General features: G+C 46.7%; 1 protein-coding gene across 4 annotated transcripts in view; it reads left to right on the plus strand.

The window, feature by feature from the left end:
• Positions 1-16,700, plus strand: part of LOC148037282 (putative LRR receptor-like serine/threonine-protein kinase At1g56140) — a 268,988-nt gene that overhangs the window by 165,840 nt on the left and 86,448 nt on the right. For 3 of the 4 annotated variants that reach the window (XM_087676198.1, XM_087676197.1, XM_087676200.1), the window contains one exon: positions 3,976-4,047. The exons of the other annotated variant lie outside the window; for it this stretch is intronic. In XM_087676198.1, coding sequence (XP_087532324.1) covers positions 3,976-4,047 — 72 coding nt within the window. The remainder of the gene's footprint in view (positions 1-3,975; positions 4,048-16,700) is intronic. 4 annotated transcript variants of the gene reach the window in all.

A 16,700-nucleotide genomic window follows, 5' to 3' on the forward strand; every position in this document is an offset into this window, starting at 1 on the left:
TTAGGTGTTCAAAATTTGGCTCTATCCTTTGTTCCCATGTGTCCTCCTTGGCTCCATCATAAGCACACAAATGGGTTCATATGCATGCGCTTTGGGACTTTGCAACTTTGGCCCCTAGCATCTAATTGTATCTACCAATACAAATTCCTGTACTTGGATTTATTAGCATGATGTCCGACTCCAAATGTTATGCATATCCCATATTGATTGTGTAATACATGAAGAGAGTATTCGAATATTTCAAGTGAGGAGGACATGCCACCTTTTAGATGCTCTGTACTTACCTTGCAATATCTAACTATCCCATCATTAACCATGGCACATTACTCTCCCATTAATTTCGTTAGCATATTGCATACACAAATAGCACTACCAACAAGAAAAAGGCATTAAGCTTAGGCAAGTAATACTTATCTTTCATGGCTTATGTCTACGTTAAGATATCAAGTGCAAGAAATAAACTCCCCTATAGGTTTTGGGAAAAGGGCATCACAATGGGATCAATCGTCCCCAGTACCAAGGGCCACAAATCAGTATCATCCTGAAGATGATCTCTGCAGAGCTTCACTTGAGAGGAAAAGTTCCGAGAGGAAAGGATAAAGTGGCCTTAGTTGAAGTTGAGCTCGACAAGGAAGGAATAAAAAATTGAAATGGAAGGTGACTCATTGGAGTTAGTGATGAACAAAGGCAGCTGAAAATCAAGGTGCACCTTAGGAAGTAATGAAGGTGATGGAAAATCAAGTCTACAAACTCAAGTTGCTACTTCATATCAAGGTGGGTAATGTACTCCATGTGAGCCTGCTTAAGCCTTATCACCATGACTTGGGTGCCGTCTGCCAGGTCTTCAAAATTGAAGCCTTGTACATTTGGAATACGAGATGCAGTCATGCTATAAACCTTTAAAATTTGTCCACAGCAAAGAATCGTTTGAGGATTTGGGCAGAGATAATCCATACTCTCCATAGGAGATGGGAGAGGATGTGCTCTTAGAATCTTTTGAGGATTTGGGCAGAGATAATCCATTCTCTCCATACTCTCCCATATTCTATCCCCAATATTCTAAGAGCTTTCCCATAGAAAATTAACAAGAAGAAAATAGGAGATGGGAGAGTAACTCCTATAAATATTCTAAGAAGAAAATTCAGGAGTGCCGTTATTTAGATACATGGATGTGGATTGGGTTGGCAATATTGGGGATAGAAGGTCTACTTTAGGATATTGTTGGTCATTGGAAAGTGGTATAATCAGTTGGTGTAGTAAGAAGCAGCCCACAATTGCATTGTCATCTACTCAAGCTCAATACAGAGGAGCAGCTAATGTCATTTGTAAGATTGTATGGTTGCGAAGAATGCTTGCAGATATTGGTTTACTAGTTGAAGCACTAACTGAAGGATTTTGTGATAATCTCTTGAGTATCTACCTTGCCAATAATCCTAACTTGCATGCCAGGACCAAACACTTTGAGGTACATTACCACTTCACTCGAGAGAAAGTCTTGAATTAAGAGATTGATTTGATACATTGCTCCACACATGATCAAGTTGCAGATATCTTCACAAAGCCACTCGGACTAGATAAGTTCAACATTTTCAAGAACAAGCTTGGAGTATGCAAGTACACTTCTGTACTTTGGGGGAGGGGTGATAAAATTCAGATGCTAATTAGCACATAAACAACTGCTAACTAGCAGTCAAACAGTTGCCAATTAACATACAGATGTTAATTAGCATATAGCTACTAATTAGCATACAAGTCAGCATACTGATAACTATGCTAACTATCATACAACTGCTTATAAGCGTACATGTTGTTAACTAGCACTGATAAGTAGAGATTGTTAACTAGCACATAATGATTAAATGGAAGCATAATTAACATGAGATAATAATGACATGATAGCAGGCATCTCAATAAAGATATTCCACTTTAAATATTGTACTTTACATGTGGATATGATTGGCCAAAAGTACTATTTTTCAACCCTTATTATTTTCTCAACTACTAAGCTTCCTAGAATAGGGCAGACTTCCAAGGCCAATAAGTTCAGATCTAGCCAATAACTTTTGCTGATGTAAAAGAGAAAATGTTCCCTAGAGAATGTTAGGTTAACATTAGCATTAATGATAACATTGACATTAAATATCAAAATCACAAAAATTACTGCCAATTTAAACTCTGATGCTTATCTGGGCCACAAGGTTTCAGCTTTTGACGATGGTTTGCCATAGCCTTGGAGTGGCAGCTCCCTGGACTCCAGTTGTCAGAACCACTGAAAATTCTTGCACACAAGCATTGCCCTAACGTCGTACAGTAAAGCACCTCATTTGTAGGGGTAGCACTTGAAGTCTAATATAACTCTGGCTCGGGTGTCAGTAAGAACCGCTTGCATGGAATCCTTAAGAGAGTGTGTGTGGTTGAGCAGGCGGATATCCAATCAGTTGACAAGTAGAGATGACGCTTGAAGGGCCATCATTATATACCTGAGGGAAACTTTGTGTCGTCGAAAGCAAATCGAATCAGCAAAAAGCAACCATAGAGGGCGTGTTGGGCAGTGCATTAGAGTGGACTGGCTGCTAACTTACACGCCTGGTTTAGTCATTGTGCTTGTTATGCTGATATATCTTGAGAATGGTGTACATCTTCCTGTGTTGGGCTGGTTCCAATGCCTGAGGAGAAGGGAAAATGAAGGGGAGAGGGAGGAGGCTTGGGAAGGCAGCCAGGGCAGAAGGAGAGGCTCATTAGGTTGCCGTGGAGGAATGAGAGCAAGGCTGAGCTATCTTGAAAATCATGTGCATCTGAGCCCTGTATTGGACTGCTTCGAATGCTTGAGCAGAAGTGAAAATGAAGGGGAGAGGGAGGAGGCTTGGGAAGGCAGTGGAGAAGGCTACGAGGGCAGGAGAGGCTGATAAGGTTGAATGAGAGCAAGGCTGAGCTATCTTGAAAATCGTGTATGTCTGAGCCCTGTGTTGGGCTGGTTCAGGTGCTTGAGGAGGAGAGAAAATGAAGGGGAGAGGGAAGAGGCTTGGAAGGAAGTGGAAAAGGTTGCGAAGCCAGAAGGAGAGGCTGATAAGGTTGCCGTGGAGGAATGACAGCAAGGCTGAGCAGAAGCAATGCTGATGAGGCAGTGGAAAGAGGGAATTGGACGGAACGGACCAATGGCTGCTCTAAGTGGAGGCATGGAGGTGAAAACTGATTGCTGGCTGCGATGGGGTAAGGCAATGCTGGCAGCAACAGTGAACAGCATGACTGGCTAGCAGCTGCTCCATTGAAAGCCATGGGCCAGGGATGGGGAAGGGGTGGGGATGACATAGGCAGGGGGAGGCAGGGAGGGAGGCAAAGGCAGGAAGCAGGGTGGTGCATCCGGATAGAGCTAGCAGTGACTGCAGAGGGGAGAGTTCACAAGTGGACAACATGGCGTGTGGCACAACAAAGCAGCAGGGAGGGCACGGAGCTGGAGCAAGGTGGTCTAACCAGCAAGGCTGTGGCACTGGACCAGTTCAGTTCATTATTTCCTGGATGAGGACATCCACCAAGGTAGTGCATTCAATTTCTTACCATTGCTTATGCAAAGGAACAAAGAATGGGTGCAGCTGTGCATGATGAGGTCCATGTCTATTGCTATTTTATGATGGTAACAGTCGACTGGAATGGATTTTTAAAATTTATTGGTCTGTGGTAGTATGTAACACTGTCACACACTTTGACCTAGCTGCAAGTGCATGTTCACTTTTTTTGCTTCAATTTGCACAAGTTTGCTTAAGCTGGCAAAAATATCTATGAAAAGAAGAGCATTTATGTATATTTTTTCTGATGATCAGCAAGTTCTATAATATAGGTTTAATACCTGATTGTCTGCATATGCTTACAGATTAGTATACTGGCCTGAGAGCCTCATATAATAGAGAAAAATGTTGTGCTGATAATTATCAAACTTTATGGCAATTACTAGTCTCATTTTTCTTTTCAAATTATCAGGTTTCTGGGAAACAACAACTTAGATGGGAGTTTACCAAGGACACTTGATAATGTAACATACCTCACAAGATTGTAAGTAAATTATATAGGGGCAGAAGAACAAGTAAAATGTAAATCTAGTATACTATGTGTGCAAGGGTTTGAATTCACACTTAACAAACATTATCCTGTTTATTTTCTCTTCAATTTAATGTGACAAAAGTAAAGGACGCTAGCATGGTAAAAAAGTTTAATCTTAATTTTTTGATAGTCTTATGTGGTAACAAGGTCATCAGATTCCAGCTCATAGATTCAGCCTTTAAGCCAAGACTAAAAGCTTTTACACAAATACACGAGGAAGATATTTGACCTTTAAGCCAGCTAACAAAAGATGTTATAGTAAAGAGAATATCCATAAATGACGGTGGCCTGCTTTAGGGCGCATAAAAGGCCTAAGCCATCTGAAAAAACCCCTTGGCTATTAGGCAACAGAATCAATGCAGCAGGTAGACCCTAGGAATCATGTAGGAATGGTAAATGGAGTTTTCCTGATCCATGAAGCAGCCATATCTTGAATGCTAATACTCACTGATGTCATAGATCCCACTTGCTACAGTCAAAGACATTGAACTTGAGCAATATGGCATGAATGCCAAAGCCGATTTGACTATGAAAGCATTCCTAGTTCTCTAGATATGCCAGTAGTGTGTCAATCACAGGAAAATGAAAGCAATGGGGATGTTGGAAGCTGCATTGGGGTAGAGCAGATGGAATATTCCCTGGAAGGCAGGCAGGACTTGTTTGCTGGTGTGTTATAGTTCACACTTATGAAATAATTTGCCACATTGTTTAGCTGCTAGACATGGATTGGTACATGAGGGGAGCTCTTGCCATCTTGCATGAAAAACACTTTTTCTGGGTGAAAAGTGTTGTTAATCAAATTATTCAGAATAAAATATAATGAAGTACAAGTGCTCAATGGTCTAGTTGGAGCTGAGTGCTAATCAAATCACATATGTATGAAGTACAAGTGCTCGATGGTCTAGCTGGAGCTGAGTGCTAATCAAATCACATATATGTGAGTCTTGTGAAGGAAGTTTTCCGGGGATGAGAGAAATAAGCCATGGTGGAGTACAATACACGCTGAAATCCAATCAAGCAATGACTTGGGCAGGACATGTACATGCCCGAGACGTGTACATGGCCGGAGATTTTGGACATTACTGTTTTGCAGCATTATATTTTCTCAAATCATTTCCCTCTGCAGTTTGAAATGCTCAGGCAACCCATTCATGGCTTTGTCCAATTCTTGAGTAAACTGTCTTTGTGCTTTACTTCTTCAATTCTATGTCACAAACTTTTGAATGGATATATGGTGTGACTGCTTTCTTCTTTGAGCAATTCTTACTGGACTTCCTCTTGAGCTAAAAATGCATTAGATGCTGATTAGCCACATTAAACTGCCCCTTGGGAGGACTCATCCATCTATAGATAGATAGGCTGCACATCACTCGGCCTTAATGTCATTTTTGCAGCTTGCAAGTGCACTGTCTTTGCTGCCCACAGCCCAATCGCAGAGGACATCTCAATTGAAGCTGCTGCCCATTGGTATCTATCATGTGAGGCCTGTTTTTCAGTCTTTTGCTGCTGTACCAGGCCTCTACCAGCTGGAGAATTCTATCATAGATTGGAACACACTATGTTTAGTGCTTCCAACCCTCTTGGAGCTGCTGTACAGCCTGTCACCATGCCGCCCTGCTGTCCACATAAGCCATACTGCTGTGTTTACCTGTTTTTTGCATTGGCCCTATCTTCCACATCACCAATACCTGCACTTTGCAGTCTAGAAGATCCATACAACTGCCACGTCATCAGTGCTGCCTGCATTTGCAGATTTCCAGGACCTCACTGCTCATTTGTCACGGATCCAGCATCCTACTGCTGCATTTACTGTTGCTAGACACTCACAGAGATTGTCTGATGCGTTTCAGGATCCATCACAGTATGACATTCTTCTGCACATACTCTCTGCTTGGGTTCTTGAGAATGCATTCACCTTGCATTTGTGTTTGCTGCATTGAGCATTGTATTTATTCATTATTGAGATTATCTGTTCTGGATCCAGCATTCTACTGCTGCCTTAGTATTGCTAGACACTCACAGAGGCTACTTATTGTGTTTCAGTATCCATCACAATATGACACTCTCTTTTGTACATACTCTCTATCCCAGTCCTCAAAACACGGGAGTTCAAGGGTCAGACTTCACCTTGAATTTGTCTTTGTTGCATTGAGAATTGTATTTCCTCATTATTTAGATTTCAGTCATCTTCTATGTTCATTATCTATGTTAATCCTAACTCTATTTGTGTTTCCTTACAAGTCTATACATTTGTTGTAGGATTGTGTTTGTATTCTGTAAAAGAGCATTTCTTTATATGGTATCAAAGCTAAGTACTCACTGAAGAAACCTAGGCCCTTGATTGAAAAGCTTCGTCTTGAGAAATAGGAACTATAGAGGGAAGATAATATCGAACACTTCCACATGCACTCAATTCTTAAAGAAGCCTATGTTAAGAACTAAGTAGGAGTGGCTTGCACAACCAACTCCACAAGGTTTTGAGATGGCCGAAGATCATATTCACTACATTTGAGAGATACATTTTTATTCTATTACAGCAAACTCTGCAAGGTTTTGACAGGATGAGAGATCATACTGACTACATTGGAGAGAGACAACCTTATTCTCAGATAAACAAGGTGATTATTCGTAGAGATATGGTTTTTTATGAGAGGGATAATATATAGACTATAACACGAAGCTTTAAGTTGATCTCTCCACCTACTTGTTTGGAGATAGTACTATCTGAGCTGCATTTGATACTGGCTCCTCATCCACCTGCGAGACCCACTATCTCACTAGTACTAGTAGACCAAGCTAGGTCTAGCTTGCATCTAGTGTCTCATTTACGCCTCTCTTTATGGCAGATTATATAGTTCATTGCTTAGTCAACATTTCAATGTACTCAAAATGTCACATTGGATTGCTTGTATATATGCATTAAGAGATATCTTCGGTGCGCTTATTTTTATGGTCTAACATATAATCATGGTTTGCTTTTCCAAAGATATATTGATTCGGACTGGGCTAGGGATCATGACACCTAGCATTCTCACGGAGGCTGTATCTTTTCTTTGGGCACAACTACTATTTCTTGGTTAAGCCATAAGGAGGAGACGGTAGCTACTTCCACACAACTGAGACAAAGTATGGGTCCTCTTTGATGGCATGCAGTCCTTTACGGTGACAACTAGAGTGCTATAGCACTAGCTAGTAATTTGTTCAGTAGTCAATGGATGCGACACATTGGTGTTCACTTCTATTTCACTAGAGAGTAGGTTGGGCTAGGCACCATCCACCTAGAGTTTGTTCTTACATTTGATAATTTTGCAGATATATTGGCCAAGACAACCAATTCTTTAGTACTTCCTAGCCAAGATCGGCATGGATGCACCCTCCTCTACTTCGTTAGATTGAAGAGGACAGGATTCCCTCTAGCTTTCCCTTCCACTTAAAGAGAGGACAACCTTTTTCTCTTGAGGATGACAAGATTTTGGTTCAATATTGCTTTACAAAATTTATTATTTGTGCATTGTATCGTTATCCACATCCTCTAGATGAGTATGATTGTAAAAGGGTGCTTAGGGAAGTAAACAATTTCCTTGCGAAGGCACTGTCAAGTGGCACCATCGCATTGCATTTTGCATAAGCATGATGATTTGCATTGCCTCTTGCATAACCCCATGTATTGGCATTCTATTGTTATAAACATATATCTGTGTGTATTTATTGATTTTTAGTCAAAGAGTAGTTGACTTTGGATCACCATCTTCACAGCACTCACATGGTAGCATCTTAGGGTAGTCCATAGCTTTCTTTTTCGTGCGAATGTTACACGGTATCTAGGCTACCTTGTGGGTGTTGATGTTTAGCCCAAGCAATTATTGCAATTGATTTCCTAGAAATTGGAGGTAAACTTTCTTTATATTGAAAATCGCAAGCCTCGCCTTTCCACCACCATTGGCTAGTTGTTAAGGCTAATATTGTTTTGGGCCAGAACTGTACTTTACGAATGCCTAGACTCTTTACACCACTCGAGAGAAATAACTATTAGCGGTTCCCAAAACTCCTACCCGTTGTGTTGCGCAAGCTAGCCCCGCCCCCCGACTGATCATCGTGCCATCCCCCGCCACATCCATCGCACCCGCCCTGCCATTCCCTCCTCGTTGCCATTGCCATCTGGCGCCTGCCCTGTTGACCCCCCCTGGCCTGCACTTTCGCTTGCCTGACACCAGCTGCCCCCTTCCCCCCCCCTGCCAGGCCTGCACCCCTTTCTACAACTATACTCAACCTGTTTTTCCCCCGCCTATGGATCTATGACGCGCCTGCCCTACCATAGGTGGGCCTTGGATGAAGGAAGAAAGAGGCTTAAAAAACTAAGATGCTTTGGCTATATTGATTGCAAAGTTGAGATATTGAAGGAGGCTTTTAAAAGCCATCCACTGCGTTGCCCCTGTCACCTCCCCCTTGCAACACACGGTACCGCCTGGTAGACCCACCATCCGTATCCCCCCCCCCCCCCCAAAGTTGCTCCCTTCCTCTACAGCAACTTCCCTCCATATCGGTAACAAAGCAACGTGATAGATAGGTCCTCAGCACGGACGTGCAATGGAAACCTGTGGTCAGCAGACGCTGAAGCATTCTGCGAGTGCCCCCCAGTCAAACATCTTGTGCATCATCCTCTCTGAGGAATAACTCTTAGCTGTCCGTGCCAGAGAGTTGGAGTTGAAAGAAACAACCATCTTTGGTTAGGTCATTGGACACTCCCCATCGAGGGCCCAGCTGCGGGGTTGGCTCCACTTAATGCTGCACATTGGCACAACGCAGATCGTGGGGGGAGTCCTCATGGGCCAAGGGATCTTCATGGTTCGACTCACCTCTGTGGACATAGCTCATGAGTTAGTGGAGAGCTCACCCTATGTCTCCATGAAGGGGGTCATTTACATGGTTCCTGCTATAGCGGCTTCGCAATGGAGACATTTGTGCTCCATAATAGATTTCTCAGACATCCAGTCACCTTACTTTTCCCGGATTGGCGGTAGAGTATACCGCCAATTAGTGGAGGACTTTGGACGCCTCTTTCGCACAGTTCTTTCTGCCTCCTTCACGGATGCAGTAACAACTGCAAGAGTCCCAAAGGTATGAGTGGCCATGAAAGACACAAAGAGTATACCAAAGCTCTTGGAGATTGAGGTAGGAGGTCACTCCTTAGGCAGCAGGTCGTTGTGACTAGACAACTAGGGTAGTGCCTACGCTACCATGACTTTGGGCATCAGACAGCAAATTGCCTACATTTCGGAGCCAAGGCGGCTCTGTCGACAGGCCCACAGGTAAATGGTGATGGCTTCATACACGTCCAGAAAGAACAGAGAGGGAGACAGCAAGGGGGGTTGCAACTAGCTCCTTAGACACAGCCATGGTAGCAAGAAGAAGGAGTCTGAGCGACGGCCCCTCAACAGAGCACTCTGCAGCCCCTCCCTGCCCACCCCACCCGGCAGAACCGCAGTTCCCAACATCCACCATCCGTGCCACAAACTACCTCACTTGAGATCCCACAGCCTCCACATCCACCCCTCCCCCCCCACCTCCCATGGATCCCACACTGACCTTGGCCCACAGTTCCTCCCTTCCAGGACCACCAAACCCCCCCCCCCTCCCCCCCCCCAACCCCCCCAACATCCCCCACGTACCTTCGACCACCCCACCATCCCTCGATCTTCTTTTTCCCCACCACCTCCCCTGTCGAGCACCCTCCCTGATCTGCACTCGGTACAGGTTATCCCCCTTGGACCCACTCCCCCTCCTCCCACAAGAGGTGATGAGCCACACACGCCTACATCCTCGTCACACCAGTAGTTTTGCCCTCCCCACATAGCCACGAGCTTATCTGCCCCGCCGCACGTCACACTTTCCCGAGACAGGCGCAGCTATTACCACAAGAGTTCTTCGGCAGTGGCCCTTGGTTCTACTTAAGAGTTGCGGAGCGCGGAAAATTTTCACTACCTCTGCACTACCTTTGGAGGTGGGGATCTTCGTGATACGTAAGTCAGGGAGGAGCAAGGTCCATTTACTAGCACCACCAGATTGACCAAACTACGCCTTCTTCCTTCAGTCCTCTCACTCAGGGGATTGGACTACGACACAGATAGAGGAGATGGTCAAGAGTCAGGTGGTGGACCAGATCTCCCAGTGGATGGGAGAAGAAGAACTAGCACTGTTTGCAAAGTAGTGGCCAGGTTGCGTGATGGGCATTAACTGGTGGGTTGGTGCCTAGGTCCCACACTTTAGCATTATCTTTCGAGCCCCTCCAAAATGGAGAGCTCCGATGGATGTGATCGAGCGGCCCCTGGCACAAGCGGCCTGTTTCTACCATTGTACAGAGTCACGACTCTCAACATGGCAGATAGATGCATTGGTGGTAGCACCTGGAGCATCTATCACCCCTATGGTCCGCCCGAGGGCCACCATGGGGGATTGGAGTTTGCCATCCAAGCCTGTGGCAAAGCATACTCGCATGCCCCATAGTTTCTCCTCCTCATCAGCAGGTTCCACACTAAATAGATGCCTGTTCGATCAGTCAGAGATTTCCCCATGAGGTTACACCTTGCATCTTGTTATGTGAATAGTCTCCACTACAATGGGGCACGTGGTTGCAAGAGGTTGATTGTTCGGCAGGAGTTGTAGCCGGCCCTTGTTGGACGGGTAGACATCCTACTTCTGCGGGAGCACAAGCTCACCCCGGCCCAGGCCCATCAGGTAGGGAAGTTTCTCCGAGGCAGGTCACACATATACTGGGAGTACGCCATCGGTGCTCACGGTAGGAGTGAAGGCGTATGCACCTCTATTGGCCCGAGCCTTACCGCCTGCGTACAGGATCACGTGGCGATTGTGGTAGGGAGGGTTCTATAGGTCAGGTTGGATATTGGGGACTCGTGCCTTGGAGTCCTCAATGTCTATGCCCCCAGTAAGGTCAGTGCACTCAGTAGGTTCTTGGTGGCAATTGCAACAAGACTCCCAGAGGTGGACTCTTGGATTGTTGGAGGAGACTTCAACAACTTGGAGGCCTTAGAGGACCAGCAGGGTAGAGGCAGATTCTATCAGGGCATGGCTGGGGAGCAGCAGGCCGCATGGGAGGTCTTCCTACTAGTGGTAGGAGCTCACGATGCTTGGAGAGACCCAGCTTTCGACACGAGGGAATGGTCGTTGGACTTCTCATAGGGATACAGGCGGCTAGGCGGAGTCTTGGTCCACGCAGTAGGTTCTTGGTGGCGATTGCAACAAGACTCCCAGAGGTGGACTCCTAGATTGTTGGAGGAGTCTTCAACAACTTGGAGGCCTTAGAGGACCAGTAGGGTAGAGGCAAATTCTACCAAGGTATGGCTGGGGAGCAGCAGGCCGCATGGGAGGTCTTCCTACTAGTGGTAGGAGCTCACGATGCTTGGAGAGACCCAGCTTTCGACAGGAGGGAATGGTCATTGGACTTCTCGTTGGGATACAGGCGGCTAGGTGGAGTCTTGCTGGAGCTGTTGGACAGGTTCTATGTGGGGGAGTGGGGATGCTCTCGCGGAGGCCAGATACGGCAGTTGGCTAGCACCACTCTGTTCGATCACTACCTGGTCCTCATGATACTTGATTCCTCAGTATCTTCCCTAGGTACACGATGCTGTCGGATCCTTGACTCGATCTACAAGAGTGAGGAGGTTAAGAGACACATTGATCAGATTTGGACTAGGGAGTGGGGCAGGACCCCAGATTGCTCACAGACAAAGTGGACTTAGGGACATTTTCACAGATGGGAGCTGATTTCTAGCTTTATAGCTTGGTATATATGGATTGTGAGATATAGCCAGGTCATTGATCTTTAGCATATACCCACTGGGGAGTCTTTGTCGAGGATTTGGACAGAGATAGTCCATACTCTCCATGGGAGATGGAAAAGGTTGCAGGGCAGCTCTGAGAGGATGAGGAAGAAAAGAGAGGCTTTCCTGAGGATTTGAGATTCAGACACCTTCTTTCACACTACCTCTCAGATGGTTTGGCACTTTAGCTCACGAGATTGGTTGTTTATACAACCATTGTATCTTTGATGTACTTAGTTACTCTTCATAGAGTTTCTTGTACCTTGTATTTACCTTAGGGAGACTTTCTCCGAGGTGTTATCAATAGAATTCTCTTTTCTTGGAAAAGAAAAAGGAGAGACCGCGTCGCAGAGGAGGCCGCAGAGGTCCTAGTTGAGTCGAGCAATATCCGCCAGGGCGCAGTGCTACAGGCAAGGTAGCAGAGCTAGGAGGAGAGAGCCATGCAAAGATTATTACAAGAGACACCAAGGGATCCCATCCTCCATGCACAGGAGATACACGCACAAGTAGCCATCGCCGGCCTAGAGGACAGGCGCTCGGAGTTATTATTCCGCACCTCAGCAGCCTTCTAGGCACAAAAGGTAGACATGATGTGCAGGGAGTTTTTTCAAGCACACCAGCCCCGCACCTCAGGAGAGCAAATACACAGCTTTTGGGATCAGTATGGGAGAACTCCCTCTAGCCCAGACGAGGTGATGGAGATTGCCACCAACTACTAAAGATGCCTTTTCCAGTAGGATTCAGCCTCAGCGAGAGGTCAACGTTGCACACTGCAAGAATGGGATCACATCCCGTCCCTTGTCACAGAGGAGATGGGACGCTCCCTCCTAGACCGCTTCAGAGTGAAGGAATTAGAGGAGGCTTTCCACACACAGGACGGGCAGAAACGCCCGGGAGATGATGACCTCTCTAAGGCCTTCTTCACCACCTACTGGGAGGTAGTGGAGGACCCCTTACTACTGGCTTTCCGAGAGATCTTCATTTCAGATCAAATGCTAGGGAGTCTATCGGTAGGTCTTATCAATTACCTCCCCAAAGGGGGAGACCGGTTGAAGCTATCCCAGTGGAAACCGATCACCCTGTTACCAGTTGCCTATAAGGCGTTGGCAAAGATGATTGGTAGGAAACTCCGCCCCATGCTTCCAGACATCAGACACATAGACACGCTTTGTCCAAGATGGAAGCATCCTAGACAATGTCTTTACCTTCTTTGAGGCGACAGACTGGGCCCAGCACAGTGGTCAGGATTTGGCTCTACTACTCCTGGATTTTGAGAAAGCCTATGACAGGGTGGACTGGGACTTCTTGGAAGGCACCATGGAGAGGTTGGGCTTCCCCCATGCATGGATCCATGGGGTCTCTGCACTTTATAGATCAGCTACCAGCAGGGTTCTCATAGATGGCAGGAGAGGGGAGGAGTTTTGGCTGGAGAGATCGGTTTAGCAAGGCTGCGCACTGGCCCCGTATCTGTTCCTACTCTTTGCAAAGGCGATGTCTCACTTCCTCAGATCACGTGTGAGCAGGTTACGTGGCAGAAGTCGGTTGGTTTCCTTACAGACCCAGACTCTAGCACGGAGTGGAGTATCCCCTTGGGATTTAGATAGGTTTGTAGAGGGCAGACTGTCCGTTACCTAGGGTTCCAGGTGGGACTCAACATCATCCCTCCCCAACAGTTTCTTCCAGTCATCGACTCTATTTAAAGGAAGTTGACCTATTGGAGTACTGCTCGCCTCTCCCTAGCGGGCCGAGCCTTGGTGGTCAACCGGGTCCTCCTAGCGACAGCTTGGTATATGGCCTCATGTTTGTGCTTCTCCTCGTCTTGTATCGTTCAGCTTCGCCGCCTAGTGCGGAACTTCCTCTGGGCCAGGTCGGACTGTTCCAGGGACTCTCAGGCCAAGGTGGTGTGGGCGACCATCATACAGCATTGGTCAGAGGGAGGGCTTGGGATCATTGACCCAGAGTAACAGAGTGCAAACTGAGGCCTATTGTAGGAGGGAAAACCTGGAAGGTCCTACTACAGGAGGGTCTCTAGGGTTGTAGACCGAGGCTTGGCGGGGATTGGAGACTGTGCTTGATATGGATCTTCACGATGGCCCAGATCACGCCCCCCAGATCCCCCTTCTTACGTAGCTTACTTCAGGTGTGGTAGGGCCTCCGTAAGGCCCTAATTCAAAGCCCCCCCAGGTTGCTAGGAGGAGATAGACCGTTAGCCGGTGATTTGAAATCCCTAAGTCAGAGATTAGGAGGGGGTATAGATCAGTGAGGACCCCCACGTCCTGTGGGCTAGTTGGGAGGCCGGCCTGGCTCGCACCATCAGAACTTGGCAGGAGGTGTATAGGTTGGTGGACGAGGAGGTGTTGGAGCAGGCATCAGGTTGCCAGAGAGGAGTCGAATTGAGGAGAAGGGAGATAGATGCAGCAATACTTCAGGAGTGGCTTGGCCCCCCAGTACCAGAGACGGTAGAGCTTGGGGAGGTATGGGCCGCTAAGTTTTCACCGACTCGTATCCCCCTACAAGTGGTAGGTAGAGTGGGCGGCGCCCCACATGGGACTTTCTTTACCATTTAGGAGGGGAGGCGTCTAGCCCTTGATAGAGGGCAGCAGGATGAGGGGATAGCTGTCCTTGCGTGGAGGAGGATTCGGGTGGCGGGCCTTCCAGGGGGTGACTTGGCCTCTAGACCGCTCTTTTTTTGGGAGGAGCTCCGGGAGTGGCGCCTCTGGATTTGGGAGGGTAGACCACTTGATGAGTTGGAGTGGGATCTAGGAGAGTGGCTTTGGCCGGCCACTGTGGTCGCCAAGAAGCCACCTAGGTTCTTGAAGTACACAACCAGGATTGGCAGACACGTGTTAATGTAGGAGGACATGGATTGGGCACGTCACATAGTAGGTACTGGGCGGAGCACAGCATCACGGATGTTTTTCGACGGACTTTCTGGTGCCGCTTATGGGACAACTGAAAGCGGAGGAGGGTATCGTATTTCGTATGGCTGGTGGCACATGGAGGCCTAGCGGTAGGAAGTTGGTTAGCCCAGATGCAGAAGGATGGAGGATGTAAATGCTGCACACAACAGTTTCTAGAAACTCCAAAGCACTGCCTTTGGTCATGTGAGGCGGTGCAGCTAGTGCGGAGAAGAGCATGCCGCATTCTCCGCCGCATAGCACCCAGCCTTGGATGTATCTCATGGGGAGCTTTCTCTTGGCAGGTAGTTAGCAAAGGTCGTCACCTTCTGTATGAGGTTGGGATGATGCAGGACACGATCTTCCTTATTGAGGCTAGGTCGTGCACAGTAGTCGGCTTGGAGGCTCTACCCATCCGCCAGGTAATGGAGCCCACAGCAGATCGGTCTGAGGTATGGGAGATCATTGGGAGTCTTACTGGATTGCATATCTTGAAGACGCGGTGTCAGGAGGTTTTTGGCAGGGAGAGACTTTCAGTACAGTTGACTTTAATAGAGCTCTGGACCTCCATCATCCACTCCCTCCACGGTCGATGGGACCACGTGCAGGTGAGTCTTGAGCTCAGCAGCAAGAGCTCCGATCTCATTTCATGTGCACTTGGGGTGGCCAGGACCTGTTTTTGGCGATGCAGGTAGGCAGCCCCAGATGGCGATACACCCCCCCTCCATGGCTTCTTGCCGCCATCCCCCCTAGACCGCCCTGAGAGACTTGTAAACTTGATATATCTGTGACTTTGATCAGCTCTAGCTAGTGTGTTGAGCATAAGCACTTCCTTGTACGCAGGTTTTTTCTAAAGTAATATAATTAGCCACACTTTATTTGCAAAAAAAAAAAGAAAGTTTTGGGCTTCCATAAATCTTAGGAGACACCTTGCTAACTTGAGAGGTCTTCTACATTTGCAGTTGGACCTTATTCAGAATAGTAATCTGCTTTCCAGGGAGGACTTACTCCCTTGCCAAATGGCAATCTCTACTACTTCTTTGCTGCCATGACTTTTGTACTCTTTTAGGCATATGACTTTGTGTACTTGTGTAGTCATTCAGTACTCTTGTAGTCATTTGAAATAAAATAAGTTACTCATCACACACACACACACACACACACACACACACACACACACACACACACACACACACACATACATAGAGTGTGGTAGACTTTCATCTATTTTTTTGCTGACCTGATGGTATGATGTAAATATTTACTACTTAATTCAATTATCTTCATGAAAAGAGAGAGAGAGAGAGAGAGAGAGAGAGAGAGAGAGAGAAAGAGAGAGAGAGAGTATATTAACGTCTCTAAAAGGCCAATGTGGCCTATGAGACCAAAGCAGTACGTACAATGATGGTGTGTTTCTCGTCTGGAACGAGAAAAAAGATGAAAAACATGCCTATAAGACTGAAAAGGAAATGAAATAGTGTCCCATAAAAGGGAAACATGTCAGTGATCTGAAAGTGAGAGTAGAGAAAGGAAAACTCTCCATCAATGATGTCTGTTCTCTAGGGAGGTGTATCTCTGCATGGCTGAGGCGTCTTGGCATCTGTCTCCTGTGGCGCTCAATGATGGCTTTAATTTGTCTGTGGTGTGGATGTCTAGGCCTTCGTCCGGGTGGACGTGGGCGCCTAGACCGGCTAAGTGCCACTGCTCTATCCAAAGGGACACCTACAGAAGATGAGGTCCAATGATGATGTACTCCTGTAGGCTGTGTGGCAGTAGTAGTGGTATTTGCCATACTCTGTCGTGTATCAATGAAAAAGTCAGTGACTGCTCTCTGTCTATGTGAGCCGAGCTGTGGGGGCCTCCTACTCCG

This window comes from Lygodium microphyllum, chromosome 4 (genome assembly GCF_053477565.2).
Source record: "Lygodium microphyllum isolate KBCC chromosome 4, Lygodium_microphyllum_v1.1.10, whole genome shotgun sequence".
Lineage (NCBI taxonomy): Eukaryota > Viridiplantae > Streptophyta > Polypodiopsida > Schizaeales > Lygodiaceae > Lygodium > Lygodium microphyllum.